This window comes from Acomys minous (assembly GCF_964271855.1).
Source record: "Acomys minous genome assembly, chromosome: 1".
Taxonomy (NCBI): domain Eukaryota; kingdom Metazoa; phylum Chordata; class Mammalia; order Rodentia; family Muridae; genus Acomys; species Acomys minous.
In genome coordinates, this window is record NC_140483.1 from 2,663,974 (window position 1) to 2,684,393 (window position 20,420).

At 40.5% G+C, this 20,420-nt stretch overlaps 1 protein-coding gene across 15 annotated transcripts in view; it reads left to right on the forward strand.

The window, feature by feature from the left end:
• Positions 1–20,420, forward strand: part of SYT14 (synaptotagmin 14) — a 171,288-nt gene that overhangs the window by 57,130 nt on the left and 93,738 nt on the right. For 9 of the 15 annotated variants that reach the window (XR_014782226.1, XR_014782227.1, XR_014782228.1 and 6 more), the window contains exons 1-2: positions 1,875–3,244; positions 6,067–6,282. Coding sequence is in view for 12 of the 15 variants with exons in the window: in XM_084797214.1 (XP_084653340.1) it covers positions 2,191–3,244; positions 6,067–6,282 (1,270 nt within the window). In the remaining 3 variants the exon portion in view is untranslated. Of the gene's footprint in view, positions 1–1,874; positions 3,245–6,066; positions 6,283–20,420 lie in introns of those variants that run through there. The other 6 variants (XM_084797216.1, XM_084797217.1, XM_084797218.1 and 3 more) reach the window with 2 other exon arrangements.

Sequence of the window (20,420 nt, forward strand, 5' to 3'; positions counted from 1 at the left end):
CTCCATCTCTGGTTCCACTTCCCTAGATTTTCTTTTATGTCTTTAAATTCCAAAGAGCTTTTGTTGATGTAGATTATATCTACTAATATATAAGATTTTAATATTATTAGTTATACAGTTATATATTAATTATATTATATAACTGTATACAATTATATATTAATTATATAAAATATATAATTACCATAATAGATAATAAACTGAGAAAATTAAATTATCTTTTACCATCTTATTTTTCTTTTTCTTTTGAGTGGGAATGTTTTTAGTGAGGATTGAACCCAGAAACTTTTGCTACATTCTCAGCCTCTACGAATTGAAAACAAAGCAATAACAATAAGATTTTCATATGTGAATATAAGTAACATTTTCAAGTTTTTTAAAAGTAGTTTTCAAATCAAAAGAAAAACTTATAGAGAAGAGTGACGTCATATACATTTCATATAGGTCCATTAGGACTGTAAAGAAGAGTGACGTTGTCATATACATTTCATATAGGTCCATTAGGACTGTAGAGAAGAGTGACGTTGTCATACACATTTCATATAGGTCCATTAGGACTGTAGAGAAGAGTGACGTTGTCATATACATTTCATATAGGTCCATTAGGACTGTAGAGAAGAGTGATGCTGCCATATACATTTCATATAGGTCCATTAGGACTGTAGAGAAGAGTGATGCTGCCATATACATTTCATATAGGTCCATTAGGACTGTAGAGAAGAGTGATATTGTCTTATACATTTCATATAGGTCCATTAGGACTGTAGAGAAGAGTGATGCTGCCATATACATTTCATATAGGTCCATTAGGACTGTAGAGAAGAGTGACGTTGCCATATACATTTCATGTAGGTCCATTAGGACTGTAGAGAAGAGTGACGTTGCCATATACATTTCATGTAAGTCCATTAGGACTGTAGAGAAGAGTGACGTTGCCATATACATTTCATGTAGGTCCTTTAGGACTGTAGAGAAGAGTAACGTTGCCATACACATTTCATGTAGGTCCATTAGGACTGTAGAGAAGAGTGACGTTGCCATATACATTTCATATAGGTCCATTAGGACTGTAGAGAAGAGTGATGTTGTCTTATACATTTCATATAGGTCCATTAGGACTGTAGAGAAGAGTGACGTTGTCATACACATTTCATATAGGTCCATTAGGACTGTAGAGAAGAGTGATATCATATACATTTCATATAGGTCCTTTAGGACTGTAGAGAAGAGTGACGTTGTCATACACATTTCATATAGGTCCATTAGGACTGTAGAGAAGAGTGACGTTGTCATACACATTTCATACAGGTCCATTAGGACTGTAGAGAAGAGTGACGTTGTCATATACATTTCATATAGGTCCATTAGGACTGTAGAGAAGAGTGACGTTGTTATACACATTTCATATAGGTCCATTAGGACTGTAGAGAAGAGTGACGTTGTCATATATATTCCATATAGGTTCATTAGGACTGGCACAGTTGGAATCACCTGTGGGAAACCTCAGTTTGCATCTGTAAGCAAGGGAGGATGGAAACAGTAAACAACCCCTTTACTGTGCTAGTAGCGTGACCTTGAGCTCTCAGACTCTATTTTTTTTCACTTATTAAAATAAAAATGGCATTCCCCTTACAAAATTGCCATACACCATATAAGATTAAATGTACCTGTTACCGTATTTGGAAACGATTCAGCAGACGCTCTCCCTGTTCTTGTCACCTTGTAAAGTTGTTTAGATAGTTTCCTCTAAGTGCAATTTTTAATTTGAAATAGTAGTAGTCTGTTAATAGGTTTATTCCCTTATGCTGACTCTTAGCAAATAAACTAAAGTACATAATAAAAAATCCTTTCTATACTTCTTCTTTCAGGTATAGACTAAATACCCAGTAGTATTTGAGGGAAAAATAATGTCTTGCTGCTGTTTTGATAGCTATGGAGTGGGAAAAAGATGTCATTACAGTTAAACCAAGTGATTTGATTTTTATTTTTTCCGGAGGAGTCTTTATATCAACATGTTCCTTCCAGCGCGTACTGCATTTACAGAGAGATTAAAAGACACAGTGTGAAGCACGTCTATCATGCTAATGATAGCAACATCTAAGTAAATGGTAAATTCGCATCCCAAAGTAGTTGATATTTTGAGAAGAGAAAATTCAATTATTGCACCTTCTAGGAACAAGGAACTGGAAAATGGCATTTTTCAAAAGTTTTCAGCAGAATCTGCCTTCAGTGTCCTCCCTGGTAGACACAATCAGTAGTGCCGTAGAAGACTTGAGCACTGCAGTTGGGGAAGTCAGCTATGCCCTAACCGACTCAGTCGCGGGGCAGGTAGCAAGTATGATGCATGGCTTTTGCCCGGAGGAGGACGGCTGCCCAGCAGAGGAGGCTACAGGGTCTTCTAAAGGCAAAAATGCAGCATTTCAGGATACCACCCAAAACACTGCTTGTCAGAAAACACAGTCCGATGTAGAGCACAAGGCAAAGCAAATAACCTGTTGCAACACTTCAGCTCCACAAAAACAAGAACAAGAATTTCATAAACAAGAGTTTTATATTCGTGATGGGCAGTGGTCACCCTCAGAACACCAAGAAACTGGAGAGGCAGCGGCTGCTGTGGCTTTGAGAGGCCTCAAGCAGAAGATGAGGGCTGCACCCACTTGTCATCAGCTGGAACATACTGACAAATATGAAACACCTGGGACAGGAAGCTCCAGGAAGGATAAGAATGATTTAAAGGAGGTAAGTTATCAAGAAGTGAAAGGAAGTCTGAACACCAACGGACAAAACATTGTGTCTGAGCAGAAGTGCATGACCACAGATAACTGTAAAGCCAGACTGCAGCATGTGCCCATGGGAAGAGAGCAGGAGGAATCGGAGACCCTCACTAAACATAAGCGCTTTACCGAGTTAGAGCGTTCTGATCATGTAGAAGAGACCAAGCAACATAATAAACATGCTGGATCCGAAGGGAAGGAATGCTCAGCAAACAGATGTTTCCCAGAAGATACCACAAGATACAACAGCTCCAGGCCACAGAAATCCACAGTGAAGGAACACACATGTTCAGCTCCATCAACGGTTTGTAAAAACAAGTTTCCCAGGAAAATCAAAGAAAAAATAAATCCAACAAAATACTACACAGTGAAAGGAGACATAAAAGCAAAGAAAAATGAAGCTAATTCTGCTAAGAGAGGAACATCAAAGAGTAAAGTTGGCAAATATTCTAAGATATTACCAGAAAAAGGTGAGGTCTCCTAATGTTGGTTTGAGTGATTAAATTTTCTCCTGATTTTTTTAAGCTAGAAAAAACATCTAAATTTCTCAACTTTTTTCCCATGTCTATATATCTAATTTAAATTTTTATTCGATCTTCTTACTTGTAGATATTTTTAGAGGCATTTAGATTTTTTTCATTCATTTTTAGATCACTCATGTTACTTTATACCACCAGGTATTGCCTGTGATCCCTACAGTATCTGAGCAATCTTCAGCAGTCCTAATGTTTCTTTTTCTTTTTGTGTTCTTGTGAGTAGAGTGTCACAGTGCAGCTCCAGGTGGCCTGAAACTCATTATGTGCCTAGGCTGGCCTTGAGATTACAGGTGTGAACCACCACACCCTTTTCCTAATTACAATTTTATTTTTATGCCAGAAATTCCATGCATAGTTTACTTGGAACTTATTTGGTATGGTACTCATATATTTAAAATGTTGTCTTACTTTTATAACTAAGTCTTGAGTTGGTTATAAAACACTGCTCTTCAAAAGTATCTGTGTAAAATATTTTATATTTTTCTCAAAGTCAATTCCCCCTTTATTGTTAAATAACATGCTTCTTGATATGTCTTTATTTATTTGGCTGCACTTTAAAAGTTTCATGCGACTGCTATAGTTCATAATGACTGCACACGAGCAGTACATTATTATTTATGAGTTCTTTACATAGAATTAGGATTCTGAGTATTTATAGTGTTCAGCCACAATATTTGTGACAGTTTTCAAAACATCATTGCAGTATATAATGCTGATAATTGCTTCCAGTATTTCTTAATCACTTCTTTACTGGTGATTTGATTAGAAGGCCCCTAAAATACTGGCTTTTGTTTGGAAATATGCACCTGTAGTTTTCTATAAACTTATATTCTCATTAAATATCAAAACCTGATTAGCCATGAAAGTAATGGAAGCTTCAGTTATGCTGTGTGACTCTCTGTAGGAGAGGCCTGCTGTTATTGAGCAGTGAGTCTTTAACTATTGGTGTAGGAGAGCTGATCCAGACAGACAGGATCTTTAAAAAGAAATACAATTTGTGAGGATGTTTTCATTACAGGGTCCGTCCTCACAGTAGCTGTGGCTTATTGGGCTTCAGTGGCCTTGTTTAGTTCTGGCAGCCTTATTACTTAGGAAAAAACAGAGTAACAGAGCGTGTAGAAAATGACAATAGGATGGCTACCAGCACTAAGTACAGTTTCAGTAGCACTGTAAGATTTTCTGTTTGTTTTGCCTTGTTTTTACTAAGGATACTCTGATATCTCCAGAAACTCATGAAGGAATTGCAAGTGTTTGGCCCATAGTTGGTCTTCCTTTCCAGTTGCACTGGCACATGGGTTGCATCGGTGTAGTAGGCTTTCATGTGAGATTCAGGCATAAGAAAGAAAGAACAGTTTATCTAGTTCTGACTAGAGGAAGTTTGACTGCCAAGGGCTTGCAAGAGGTAGCTCTGTGAGGGGCTCACAGTGTTCCTGCTGCCGTAGGGATTTCATACGACATCTACACTCTGAGCTGGGTGTCAGCTTGGTTTACTTATCATAGCACTGTCTAGTCAGATCCTTGATGCTGGTGAAGTTGGAGTCTCTGCACTGTCCCAGATTAACCAGCAGTTACATGTGGCTCTGCACACTGTAGGAGTGACTGCAGCTTGAGGAGGCTGGGTGGTGTCTACTGGGACATCATGGGAAATGAACTCTTTAACTGCTCTACTGCTTCTTAGAGAACATAAATTTTGTACCTCTTAAAATTGCTTAAAGTTTAGGAATGACTAAATAAATTTTTCCTAGTAATTAAACTTTTCAACAGTAGTGTTAGACGTTTGGTGTATATTGATATATATGTGTGTATTTATACATATATGTGTATATACTATGTGTATATAGACTACATGTTGAAGTATGTGTAATATCTATCAAATAAAAATATAGTTGCACCTTCCACTATTGCTTGTGGACTGTAAGCTCTCCACTCCTTTTGAAGGCTGCGTAGTCCTAGTGTGTCGACTGAATGGACGTGCTATCACTTGCCTAACCACACTCAGCCCAGTCATAGGCACGCTGGTTGTAGGTTTTGTTTCCTTTTGCTATCAACATATTTCAAAAACATGTTTCTGTGCTCACGTAATCAGAAATGTACTAGGCAAATTCCTAGAAATGGAACTTTCAAAGACCACACAGAGTTTGATGTAGAGTTCTCTCTGTAGAAAATGTGTACCGGATGCAATCGCAGTGTCTGTATCTTCCTTTCTCTCTGTCTCTCTGTTAGCATTTCTAGTTCTGAAGACATGAGCCAGAAATATGTATCTAACATTGTTTTATTCCAGGCCATAAGAACTGGCAACACTTATAATTTCATTTGTGTTTAACAGATCCTTTACAAAACTGTGCATCATGGCAACTATTTCCTTTGTACCCAGAAAGGTTACACACCCCTGTGACTAAGATTATTTATATAATTAGAATATATAATGTAGTGTGTCCTATTAACACATAAAAATCTAACAGTTGGTATACTTACATGAAAAATATATTTTCTAAAGCTGAAAAATTGGAAATTATGTACATATATATATACATACACACTAATGTTATAATATACTTTAAATTCAGTTTAAAGGAATGTCAAGCATTTCAGTAATTTTAAGGATTGTTTCTAATTATTTTCACTGTGTTTATCCACTCACACACATTTGTGCCTGTGTTTGTGTGTATATGCATATATGTAATAAGACATTTTAATAAATTTGCCACATGTAAGTATATTAAAATTATAATTTCCTCTCACTGTTATCCAAATAGATAATTCCTACATGGACAGAGATGAGCCTGGTTCATCCTCTGAAAGTGAAGATGAAGCGCTGGGTAAATATCATGAGGCCTTATCCAGAACACACACTTCCAGGTGGCCATTGGTAGATTCTAGACAAAAGAACTATGCCTGGGAAACAAGGCAAAAATACAGCCCTTTGTCCGCAGAGTACGATGGGTACAGCAGTGAAGCATCCGTAGAGGACGGTAAGGAAGCTGACTTTTTTTTTTAATGAAACACTATTATGTTAGATGATTTGTGTCTAAAATTCTAGGCGTCTGTGGCTGCACATTGAGAAGCAGTGCAGAGTTCTGTTTCTGATTGTAATCCAAACAGAAGTTTTGGACTGACAATGAAAACCAGTTGTAAAACACCCGAAAGCAAAGCTGAACAACGCGCTCAGTGCTGCAGCTGGAGTCCTGACTCGCAGTGCACAGCGCTGACACAATGCGGTGAGTGCGGGTGAGGCTGCTGTTCCCCAGGTGCAGGCAGCTCTCAGCACCTGCTCCAGAAGCCAGTAGGGTCTGCGTGTGACTGCTGCTGCGACTCCGAGCATGGTCCCCAGCATCAGCCAGGTGCCTTAGGCAGCACATGGAGGTGGCACTGGGCCTCTTCTCTGCAGTCTGCTTTCTGAGAGTGGTACAGTGCTGTACTGTGGCTTAGAAGCAGTCCCAGAGGTTTCCAAGGGTTTCAGTAATTTCAAGTATTTTGTTAGTAACTGGTGTCGCTTTTCTTGCTGACATGGACTTCAGAAGACAGTCCATGCAGAAGGTACGAGCCACTCACACACTTTCACATGTTTCCAGAGCACATTCAAACACGTTGTTTACTTGCCTGACAGAATGAATGCTTCTCATGGAGCCACTGTCCTTATACCCAGAGGAGACAGCCTTACAGCATCGAAAAACCCAGCTAGCTTTGATTTTGTAGTTGAGATTTGTCTTCTAGGGCTTCTTCCTATTAATGATTTAAGTATTACCCCAATTTGTAAGTAGTCAGAGGAGCAAAATGATCTGTATTTGTGTTTGGCTTCATGCTAGCTAAAGATCTGGCTACCCATTTTTATTTTAATTATACAGGTGTAACAATGAATGAACCAAATTGTGCATTTTTACCAGATAGAAGGTTCATTATAGATAGAAAGGAAGAAATGAAAGAAATATTAGACATGGACTCCACTTAAAAACAATGTCTTTGGTAATAGTGCACACGAGATATATACAGAGCTAACTAAATGATGCCAACCCATAAAGCCAGCCTGTAGTTTATATGCACCTCGGGCGCATGAACCAGAGAACAAAGGAGAATGGTGTGAATCTGATCCTGGCTTGCATTCTTGCCATGTGAGTCTGATCCTGGCTCGCATTCTTGCCGTGTGAGTCTGATCCTGGCTCGCATTCTTGCCGTGTGAGTCTGATCCTGGCTCGCATTCTTGCCGTGTGAGTCTGATCCTGGCTGACATTATTGCCATGTGAGTCTGATCCTGGCTCGCATTCTTGCCGTATCTTGTCATCGGTCAGCATCGATCCTGAGAAGTGCAATGTGTCACTGTGTCTAAATGTGGCTGGTACAGCCTGGCCGGGGTGTTGCGCTATCAGCTGACGGTAGCTACATAGCCAGTCAGCATGGCCAAAGCTGAGAAGTAGTGGGAACCATGGTGCTGATGGGCACGAGTCTTGACCAAACCTGAGTCTGAGTCTGTGGCCCTGGATACTTCCATTCTTCAGATGGAACTTAGGGTCTTTTTATTTTCTTTCTCTTGTTATACTTGGTTGCCCTCTGCGGTCCTGTTATTCCAGACTGCCCAGTAGCCTTCTCCTAGAGAAGAGCAAGGAATAACTTTGGTGGCTCTTGTGCCTGCCATCACCTTAACAACTGCCGTAAGTTAAGACAGGGTGGTGATAGGACAGACTTGATAGTTGTTAAGATACATAATGGAGGAAATATTTCAGGAGCAAAGAGAAGGCTCTTTGTCTAAAACATTGGTGTGTGTGTGTGTGTGTGTGTGTGTGTGTGTGTGTGTGTGTGTCTGTGTGTACACTATATTAAGGTAATAGAGGCACCAATGGGGAGGGAGATGAGGACTGAACCTGTCTAGTCTGGTAGCCCGAGAGAATTCACTGAACTCGTAGCTTTGCCTTGAAGATCCAGAAAACCTGAGTCACTGTAATGGCAGTAACATCCTGGGGGACGGGTAGAGAAGTGGGGTTCGCTGCATTTAGGACTCAGGAAAAGAGAAGGAAACATCAGTAAGCGCTATGTCATGGTGAGGGAGAATGGTGTGGTCATTGTGTGAGTGTGGAAGCCAGGGAGGGACCTACTTTTTTCTGGAAGTGGGGAGTAGGGATTGAGATTTCTGGTGTTTGTACCTTGACCCGACAGGTGTTAGAACAGCTGAAAGTGACTGTGGAGCTTGCAGTGGTGACTAGACATAGGTCAGGAGGCTTTCAGAATATATATGCTTAGAAATTATGAGAGTGAGTTAAACTGATGGAGGAGACTGTATAGAGAGAAAATGTCACATAAAGAGACAGAAAAGAAGAGGCCAAGAATGTGCATAGTCATCCATGGCAAGAGAATTTTAAGGAGAGGGGAGCAATCAGCATGGCAAGAATTCACACCCTCCTACCCCCTGTCTAACAGAAGTTACACTTTCAGCCAAAATACTATTAGGCTAGAGTAATAAGTTAGACTGTGTGCTGCTCTGGGGGATGCATGGTGGAAGACCTCTGCCTGCCCATCGTTACCACCCACTGGCTGGGAAGAGGAAGGTTTGTAGTGTATTGTGGACCTTCCCTCCCCAGCCTTTGACTCTCTGTAATTCTCCTTTGTCGTATATATTAGGGAGAGTGTATTTGTTCTAACAGACACTACTAAGGCATGGTTGGCCACATGGAACAGCTCTAGGAGCAAACCCTGGGGACATTGCAGTTCATTTTCCATAGGCACAAGAAAGGCATGAACAGTGTGCTGCTCTTGCCTGCAGCCCTGACTCTTGATTCTGCATGTTGCCATTCCACAGATTCATAGAGGCGGGCTTTGACGAATGTGGGTTGAGGTAATACCCAAAGAGAATTGCAAAGAGAAGGAAGACCATTTTTAAATGACATGGAATTGCCTCATTAGTGCTCCTGAGAACACATAACGTGCATATGAATTCAGTAGAAACCTTCTGGAGCAGATCTGCTATAGTCTTTAAGGTAGGTGAGGACCCAAGTAGGGACTAGAGACGGGAGCCAGGAGAACGGCCACTTTCTGAGCTGCGCACTGTGCCTGACTCAGTTTCAGTACATATTGCCATTTTGTGTGTGTGGAGGGATGCATACATGTGAATGTATGAGTTTGTGGAGCCAGAGGAGGACGTCAGGTGTTTTCCTCTCCTGTCTTAGCATAGTCCTCTGAGATGGAACCAGAGAGTGCCATTTAGTCTAGGCTGGCTAGGCATGAGCTCTCAGAATCCGTCTGTCTCTGCCCTGCAGTGCTGGGTTTATGGGCCCGCACAGCCAAGTGTGTGCTAGGGATCTGAGCTCAGGTCCTTCCGCTTGAACAGCACCCTCCCTCGCTGAGCCATCTCCAAACACATTGCTACATCCAACATCTACACAATGTAGTAGTGGCTAATATTATTCCAGCTTTATAGACGTAACTGATTTTTAACTTAAAGTTACACATTAAATTACTAAAAATGACCTACTTAGGTCCACAGCCAAGTTAATCTCCTGCTGTAGCTTTATGGCCCTTTCAAGTGGGACAACATGTGAGACAGGTATTCTTTTAAAAAAAGTGAGAATTCAATGGCATGTTTGTTGATCATGTCTTCTCCTGTAGATGGCTATATTAATCTTTTATTTTTAACAAAAGAGGAGTGATTCCTCGAACAAAACTTTCTAGCTGGACAGTGGTAGCACACACCTTTAATCCCAGCATTCAGGAGGCAAAAGCAGGTGGGTGGATCTCTGTGAATTTGAGGCCAGCCTGGTCTACAGAGAGCCTTCTAGGACAACCAGCGCTACGTGGAGAAACCCTGTCTCAGGAAAAATAAAAATTAAAAATTAAGATTAAAAAAAAAGAAAAAAATTTTCTAGGAAAAATAAACATCAAAATCATTTATCAAATTTATTTATTCCAAATTATACTTTTACTATGTTCTTAAAGCTCAAAACGTTTTATAATCAATCTGCCTTATTTTTGAAGGATCAGATTCCAATCAGTTTTTGGATGTTTCATTATTTAGTGATATGACCCAACGCCTAGAGGTCTGCTCAAGCTAGTTAGTACTTCCCACTTTTATATTGGATAGTAAAATTCTATTTAAGAAAATTTATGACATCGCATTCTCAATTTACCATCAAGATTATCAAGATATTTGCATACATTATAAAAAGCTTTATTATTAAGCTTACATATTATCTTGGGGACAGATTAATTTAAAACACTGTGAAAGATAATTCCTAGCCTGAGTGTGTGTTAGGTACGTAAAAACAGACACATATGTAATTCTTTTTCCTTATTGGTATATCAAAAGTTTTATGCAGTTAGATTTAACGTTGTTATAAAATTAGGGTCACCGAAGCATAGTATTTTGTCCCTCTTAAAACCTTATTTTGGGGGTTGGTGCGATGTCTCAATGAGTAAAAGTGCCTGCCACTCTGAGTTCAAACCCAGGACCCTCATAGTAGGAAGAACCTACTCCAGTCACTTGTCCTCCGACTACCACAGGCATACTGTGGCACATGCACCCCACCGCCACACACAATAAATAAAAATGAAATAATTTGAAAAGTTTATATTTGAAGTAATTTAAAACTTAAAAGAAATAAAAGTCATATTTTCTGCATGCATTAGGACAGTTTAAGAAAGATTGTTTTGTTTCTACAGCTTTTTGTAAAGAAGGTAAGGAAAATAAAAAATATATATACACCTTTAATCCCAGCACTCGGGAGGCAGAGGTAGGTGGATCTTTGTGAGTTCGAGGCCAGCCTGATCTACAAAGTAAGTCTAGGACTACACAGAGAAGCTCTGTCTCAAAAAACAAAAAACAAACAAACAAACAAAAACGTGTGTGTGTGTGTGTGTGTGTGTGTGTGTGTGTATGTTTTAGAAATCTTTAAAATATGTTTAGAAGGCTGAGAATGTAGCTCAGTGCCCTAGTTAATACCTAGAAATGTCCTTGTAAAAATAATTAAAAATAAATTAAGTAAAGTGAATAATTAATAGTAAATAAATTTGAAACTTAGAATGCTTAAAGGGGCATTTATTACAATCCCAAATATTCCTGGGAAACATTTAATTTCAAGTTTTTGTTCAGGCATATTTACCTTCTGAAGAATACCATTGTAGCCTTTTTGAAAAGAAAATATTTATTTATTTGTATTTCACATGTATAAGTGTGTGCCCACATGCCCGTGTAGGCCCATGTACGCTAGAAGGTGTCAGAGCTGTGGAGCTGGGGCTTCGGACCTCTGTGAGCTGCCATGTGTGTGCTGGGGATTGAACCCAGGTCTTCCAGAGAAGCATGTGCTCCTCCACTGAGCAGTCTCTCCAGCCTGTTTGTTTCCAACAGCTCAGCTGTTAAAGATTGTTCATACTGTCACACAGCCCCGTCATCTCCTCAGAAAGTGAAGCCCTGCACTGTTAAAACGGCTCTCCATTCTCCCCTCCCCAGGCCTGTTGCCCAAACAGTGTTGCACTCTCTGTGTGTTTGAGCTTGAGTACTATCGGCTCATTCCTGTTGTAACATTTCATTTCTCCTCTGCCTCCAATTTGTGCATTGTAATAAGAAATACATAGCATAAACCTTATTTCCTAGCCATTTTTGGTGTTCAGTCATTTTAGTGCTCAAGTTCACACTGATCTCATCAGCATTCTGCCCCCAAACTCTTCTCTTGTGACCTTTCACCTGCTGCTCCCCATCGTCCCTTCCCTTACATTCTGCAGGCTGCCCGAGTGTCTCCTACAAGTGGAAGTACACACTGTTTCACCTTTGTGATTATCTGATTTCCCTTGCAGCTTCCTTTTGACTCAGTTCATCCACTGCACGTGTGTGCCACAGTGCGCTTGCCCACTCATCTGTAGGGAGTTCATCCACTGCACGTGTGTGCCACAGTGCGCTTGCCCACCCATCTGTGGGGAGTTCATCCACTGCACGTGTGTGCCGCAGTGTGCTTGCCCACCCATCTGTGGGGAGTTCATCCACTGCACGTGTGTGCCACAGTGTGCTTGCCCACCCATCTGTGGGGAGTTCATCCACTGCACGTGTGTGCCGCAGTGCGCTTGCCCACCCATCTGTGGGGACCTGCTTCAGTTGCTTCCGTATTTGGTGGTCATGAGTAACACCTCAATGAACATAAGAACATAAGTACCTACTAGAGAGACCCTTCTGTTCATTGTTTTGAGTATACCCAGAAGGGAAATTGGTGGACAATATGGTAATTCTGGTTTTTAATATTTTGAAGACCTACTATTTGATTTCTATAGCTTCGTGGTATGTTCTGAAACCAGGAAACAGGAATCCTTCAGTTTTCCTTTTATTTTTAGAAATGAAGGTCATTTGGGATTCCGTGTGAAGTTTAGGATACACATGATACATACATACATATATATATATATATATATATCACATATGTATGTGTGTGTGTATATATATCATATACATATATATATGAAAGCCATCATTTGCAGTTTATAGAAATGATATTATCTGTAGATTGTCTTGGGTTTTTAGCATCTTACCAATATTAAGTGCTCTAAACATGCTATGTCTTTCTACTTATTTATGTCTTTAATTTCATTTGGGAAATTTTTTGTAGTTTTTACTATAAGATTTTTACCTCCTTACTTAAATTAATTCCTGAATATTAAGATATTCTTTATTATTAAAATTCTTCCATGTACTATGGCAAATAGAATTGTTTTCTTAATTTTCTTTCCTAGTTGCTTATCATTAGTGCATAGAGTTGTAATTTTTTGAGTGTTGGTCTTGTACTCCATTTTATTACTGAAATTATTCATTCTAATAGTATTTTCTAGTGTGCGGAACCCGCAGGGATTTTGCATAGACTGTCAGATCATTTGTGAAGCAAACACTTTACTTCTTCCTTTCCTCAGTAGACGCCCCGCCCTGTACTTACTTTTTGTCTTAGCTCTTTTATAATAGCTCCAGTCAGTCATTCCAGACTGAGCAGGTGGCAGAGGGGTGCGCCACTTCCTTCTCTATGCTGCAAGCTTGTGGTCTCCACACTGAGAGTTTAGTGTGGGCTTCTCAGGCTTGACTTCATTGTGTTGAGATAGTTTTTACTTTTCCTAGTTTGTTGACTGTTTTTATCATGAAAAGGTGCTGGATTTTGTCAAATGTTCTTTCTAAATCAATTGAAATGATCTATTTTGTGATGTAGTTGTGCTATCTTTTCCTTTGCTGTGAATAAAATACCCATAAAAACAACTTTAGAAGGGGAAGATTAATTTTGGCCCATGATTACAGAAGCTCTGTCATCACTTGGCTCTATTTCTGGGTTTGTTTTGAGGTAGAGCAACATGGAGGAGAAGGCATGCCTTCATCTCAGCGTTGATGGCAACATGCACTCTTCCGAGGCACACCCTAGTGACTCAGTCGTAGTACCCCAGCTCATTGATGGCCTCAAGTTATAGATTGACTGATGTGTTAATCCACCGATGAGGTTAGAACACTTATGAGCCAATCACTTCCTGAAACTCCATTTCACTATATGGCATGCAGCTCTATTATACATGAGCTGTACACAACCATGACTATCACTTCCCTTCATTCTGCTAGTGTGGCTTATTATATGGATTGAACTATATAGGAGCTTGGTTATTAAGTCAAATTCTCTTAATATATTGATGAATCCTGTTGGCTGGTAGTTGAGGATTTTGGCACCAGTATTCACAAGGGTATTAGTCAGCAGGGTTGTGGTGTGTGTGTCCTTTTCTGGCTTTGAGATGAAAGTAATGCTTACATAAGAGAATAATGGACTGTTTTTAACATCTTCAATTTTCAGGAAAAGCTTGAGAATGACTAATATTAAATCTTCTTTAAATGTTCATTAGATATTCATTGATGAGTGTTCTGTAAACTGGCAGGAAATGTCTGCCTACAAGTCCACCCAGCAGATAATACTAGCCCACCTCTAGAAATGGCTCCCTCTGTTTCGTATTTTTGATAGACATGAGCTCTCAGCATCCTCTTTTAAGCCCATGCCTGCTGCTGCCTCCTCCTTGCCACATGGGCTCTACCTCTGTGACCGTCCGCCTTCTGTAACTTGTCTTGGTCATAGCATTTTATCACAGCAACAGAACGTAGCACAGATTATAACAACAAGAGTATTCCTGGGGCAAGGTGAGTGCAGGACAGGAGTTTATGGTGACAATGTGTAGTGCATGACTCTTAGTTAGTACACCACATTGAAAGTTGCTTTCTATATGTTAGGTAAGAAAATAAAGGTGTAGAATAAATTTATTATGTTTCTCTTCATCAAGGAAAGAGAAGTGAGTTTGTATTTGCTCATATGGAAAAACTATAGAACCCCCTTTGAAAATAGTGACCTGTGAGAAAGGGAGGGGACAGGGTAGAAGCTCTGCATAAGGTCTGTAGCACTTTGCCTGGGAAGACAGAGCACTGATAAGTGAGGCAGAGAAGCATCTGGTGGCAAGGTAAAAAGTCAAGGGTCCATGGTCAGCGGGTCTAACTAGCATCACACCTTAGCTGAGGTCCCATAGGGAGCACAGCCTCTGCCTTTTACCTCCTTGGTACTGGAGGGATTATTGAGCCAGAACACTGCAGCCTGTACTGTTCCAAACCCATGAGGACGTAGCTCAGGCTGTTCACAGCAGCTCTCTAGAAGGAGCAGCATTCTGCTGTGCGCATTTTACAGATAGTCAAGAGCTGGGGCTACACATGGCAGCACATGCCTTCAATCCCAGCGCTTGGGAGGCAGAGGCAGACCAATCTCTGTTAGTTCAAGGCCCTCCTCATCCTTATGGTGAGTTCCAGGCCAAAGAGGTTATGTAGTGAGACCCTGTCTCAAAATAAATAGATACATCTTGGCTAGAGGACGGCTCAGTGGTTCCGAGCACATGTCGCCTTTCCAGAGGATCTGGGTTCAGTTCCCAGTGCCCAAATGGTGACTCATAACTTTCACTAACTCCAGTTTCAGGTGATCTGTCCCCTTTTGAGAAGGCTGCATTGGAAGTTAGACTTCTGGCAAATCTTCTTTTATGTAATAGTAAAACTTAAGTAAATGTTAGAAATATGTTCTCCAAAAGAGAAATGCACAATAAAACAAACCGTATCATTGAGCCACGATTCATAATCACTCAGAGATGTTTCAGGTGAGAAAATGAAGTGAAAGTTGAGCTAGTGAGAAAGTGCTGTTGATTAATTGAAGGCACATGTGTTTTGCCTGCATGTACATACATGCACTGTGTCATACCTAGGACCCGTAGAGGGCACTGGAGCCCCGGAACTAGAGTTAAGATGGTTTAGCTCCATGTCAGTCACAGAGTTGAGCCGGGTCCTCTGCAGGAGCAGCAAGTGCCCTTAGCCACTGAGCCACCGCCCCCACCCGTGTGTTGTGTTCCTAATCTTAGTCACTATGAACGGGATAAGATGAAATTTCAAAGTAGTTTTAATTTGCATTCCCCTGGTGGCTAAGGATGGGAACATATTTAAAAATAGTCCTTAGCCATCTTATTTCTTCTTTTAAGAACTCTCTGTTGAATTCCATAGCCTACTTTTTAATTGGATTATTGGCCCCACACCCAGAAGTTTATGGTCATACAAACTGGAGTAAGTGGGCTGTTAAATTTAAAGACCTTTTAAATAGGGACATAAAATTGGGGAGTGCTAAGGAGGTGAGAGGACTGGGAAGAGTTAAGGGGAAGGAGTAGGTTGAATTTGACAAAATAAATGAAATTCTCAAAGAATTAATAAAAATGTTTTTACAAGATGAAATCACATACAAATATCTACTATGATGAAAATTTGGAGTTTAATTTTAACAATGTAAATTAGTCAAGAGAATTATTTCCCTTAATGAATTGTAAAGACTTTGTCAAACCAAAATCTGTTTGTTCAGAACAATTGAAAATGCAAAGTAAATGTTTTATCTAAATTAATTTTCTGTAAAAAAAAAATATATATATAAATATAGGTGTGCATGTGTGCGTGCATATGTGCATGCATGCGTGTGTGTAATACTTTGAATGTAATTAATTGGGAGCTCATTTGTTTTTACTTTCAAGCTAACACATTACATTTTTATAATTTAGTGCACTTGAAAGAAAGATGTATTTTCCTTGTTCTTGTTTATTTCTATTTTTCCTCTTTCAAATTGAATAAAACTTGAAACCTGAGTAATAGTACCAATATTTTTGAAGGAATTTTTATGTGTGAAATGAAGATTTTGGAAAAAAGCTTACCCTGATCATTGTCTGTCTCTGAAGTGACAGTAAGTTTACATTGATGAGCAAGGAAGGTGGAAAATCAGTCTGATCACTGCCTGTGTGACAGATCGCACGGAACCTCATACAGTCAGTATGTGTTAATCACAAATAAAACAATTTAAATTTTATTTATTTATTTATTTGTGTGTGTGTGTGTGTGTGTGACAGTGTGTGTGTGTGTGACAGTGTGTGTGTGTGACAGTGTGTGTGTGTGTGTGGGCAACATTTAGAAGTCAGTTTTCTTTTCCTGCTGTGGTTCCAAGTATCAAAGTCAAGTTGTAAGTCTTGTAAGCCCAAGCACTTTTAGCTGCTGAACCACCACCTCACTACCCTGTCAATAACATATTTTTAAAATACCAAGAACCAAAGATATATCTGGTTGGAAAGTGAAAAAGGCCATAACATGTATTTACTCTTATATTTCATTTATGATGATACTTGTTTTTAAAAATGAAAATGTTTTTGTATTACACATAAAAATCACATTGACATGAACAAGGGGGTAAGGGGGGCCGGGCATGGAGAGAGAGGAAGAGAGAAGGAGAGAGAGGTTACTTGGTTACTGCCATGCTGCTTTTATTCTCTGTCTTGTGACCAGTCCTGTGTTGTCCTGTGTTTGAATATAAAACATTACTATAATTTTTTTTTAAAAAAAAGCTAAGTAGAAAGACATACTAAGAAGTAGCCCACTTAAAAATTAATTATTTCACAATATTCTATTCAGCTGTGAAGACATCTGCTTGTGTTAGTTTCTGGTGGATCCTTCCTGAGTTTTCTTTTACAGAGTTCATGCTTGTGTTTTGTTATCCTTTTTCCTTCACTGCTCCATAAGAAGTTGCAAGGGCTTACATGTGTCTGTGTATGTATGTACACATGCATCTTCCTTGTCCACTTTATCCGGAACTCACTCCCTGTCCAGAGATCTTCCTTCTTTCCTCCTCACAGGTTCTACTCATGACTAAGCACATAATTATACTTTGTTGTGAATTTCCAGTATCTCAGTGCTTCTTGATTTGCAATTTAATGAATGATACATTATAAACCTGATTTTCATGGTAAAAATCTCTCTGATTCCTTGTTTTGGAATGAGCTTGAGTCTTTAATGTTCTTTATGCATTCTCTAATTTTCTGATCATTCTGGTTTGCCCACAAAATGGAATAATCAATTATTTCTCTTTGATAGTTGTATTCCTACTTCCATGTAGCCTAAAAAAAGAATCTGTCACACATATTTTTTTAACTTAAAATAAAAATCATTCTTTCACATTATATCTCATTGTCCTCTCCCTCCTCTCCTCCTAATCCCTCCCTGCCACCTCCCCTGTCCCCCAGATCTTCTATTCCTCCTCCCCCTTCAGAAAAAGCCAGGCCTCCCAGGGACATCAAACATGGCACATCAAGTTCTAATAAGACTAGACACATCCTTAAGGCCCGATGAGGCAAGCCAATAGGACAAGGGTCCCAAAAGCAGGCAAGAGTGTCAGAGACAGCCCCTACTCCCACAGCTAGGAGTCCCCAAGAACATCAAGCTACACAACCATAACGTAAGCTGAGGCCAGAGCTCAGACCCATGCAGGCTCCCTGATGGTCGGTTCAGTCTTTGTGAGCCCCTATGCTTAGTTGATCCTGTGGGTTTTCTTGTGGTGTCCCTGACCCCCCTGGCTCCTATAGCCCTTCCTCCCCCTCTTGGCAGGATCCCCCCAGCTCCACCTAATGTTTGGTTGTGGGTCTCTGCATCTGTTCCCATCAGTTGCTGCATGGAGCCTCTCTGATGACAATTAATACTTACTAATTTCTTTGACTATTTATGAGTAGAGAGTCATCCTTCATATAGGACACACAGATGTTCTGAAACGCCTGTTCCTGTGTTGGCACTCAATTTGGAATATTTATCAAGACTTGTACCTACAGCAGGTTACAGCAGTGTCTGGGGAGGGTGGGTTTTCCTTCTATCACTGCTTTGTACTGAGATGTCAGGTGGGAGTCTATGGAGGCTTTAGCTATTCTGGACACAGCTGGAATGAGAAAGGCACACCTCTCCCTCTCCTCAGCCCCCATCTAAAGTGTTGAGCTAGCAGGCACAGCTGGCTCTAACCTATATCTGGTATGTATTATGAGAAAGCCTACTTGGTGCTTTTTCCTGCAGCTGTGATATAATACTCTGGCAAAAGCAGCCAAAGAGAGAAAAGGTTTGTTTTGGCTCATAGTTCCCAGGTGCAGTCCTCATAAATGGGGGAAGGGGGTGTCACAGCGGCAGGAGCCTGGGAGAGCTAGGCACGTTACACCCACAGTCATGGGTCAGGCAGTGAAAGCATGCTTGCTGCTGCTCAGGTTCCTTTCTCTACTTATGTAGTCCAGGGCGCCAGCCAGGGACAGGTTCATTGTACCTCAGTTAGCCCAGTCATGCTTGTCCCCGCAGGCATGGCAGGTAGCCCGCGTGGCTGGTGGTTTTACGTCTGTCAGGTAGGCAGCACTAGTCATCTCAGCACCTAAGCTTTCAGTGGTCTGAAGTACTGCACCGCCTCCATGTCCACGAAGTCTGAAGTCCTCCACTGCCACGTGAGCACTAAGCAAGGCAAGGCGCAGGACCGTAGCTTACCTGAGGTTTCTTCTAGAGGAGCATGCCAAGTAGAAGCCTGAAGTATGCACTGCTGCCCGCAGGGGGGAGGTGCTGTCTTGTTCTGAAAAGTTAGGTTACTAGAGAGCCTGAGACGAGCTGAACTTCACTCACAGGAATTTCACACACTTGTAAAGAAACCACCAGAGATAACGACAAATGCTACCACAGCCAACCTGACTTCATAGTTAATAAGGACCAATATGAAGTTCTGTGGCCTTTGTACTGCTTAGTGATTGGCAAAAGGGTGTGGAAGCCAAGAATTCATGAAAGACACCATTGCTAACCTAAGAGGAATGAATATGCACGCCAGCACTGAAGAACATGGCACCTGCTTGTCTGTCAACCCCTTTGGGTTCGAATGACCATTTCACAGGAGTTGCTTAAGACTATCAGAAAATACAGGCATTACATTTCGATTTATAGCAAGAGCAAAATTATAGCTATGAGGTAACAACAGAAATATTTCATGGTCAAGGATCACCCTGGGTTTTGGTACACATCTGACTTAGAGCTGCAGCCTGAGACCTCTGGATTGGATGACGCATGGCTGAGCCGCAGCACCAGCCTGCGGTGGTCACGTGAGGGCCCTGAATGCTAAGCGCTGGCGGTCAGTGTACGAGTGGGAGACAGAGCCAAGAACCAAGTGCGTGTCGGGAGGGCTCCTGCTCCTGGCGTGGAGCTGGACAGCGGTGATGTCTGCAGGCCGTTGGCTGCTAGTCAAACATGCTGCTTTGTATTCTGTAACCTAGAAGATGCTTTCTGGAAACTGTACTTGGTCAGAACGTTTTTATTCCTTCTCATTTTATGAATTGGGGAAAAAACCATAATAGTGTGCATAGCTGGACATTGCCTTTCATGCCAGGGGACTGCATAGGCGTTCTCCAACCTGGTTTTAATTCAGAATTTTTTTGATGCTTACTATACCACCTCCCATCAACACATCTGTTTTTCTAGAATTACAGTACTACAAAGGGTAGTTGACATTCTGGTCTCATAAAAATTCTCTACTTTTCACTCTCATTTTAAAGTGGGAGGAAACAAGCAATTCTATGTACAGATCTGATCTTTGACATATTTTATACAATTCTAGCTACATATTGTCTTTAATGCTGTAATAGCTATTTAATTATGAAACAACAGCTAGTTCTAGAGTTTTATTTTAAATGTGGTGTTTATAGCATATGTGCTGATAAGCAGTATGTGTATATGTATATTTGTGATTTAGTAAATTTGATCTACTTTATTTTGAGTTGATACCAATTT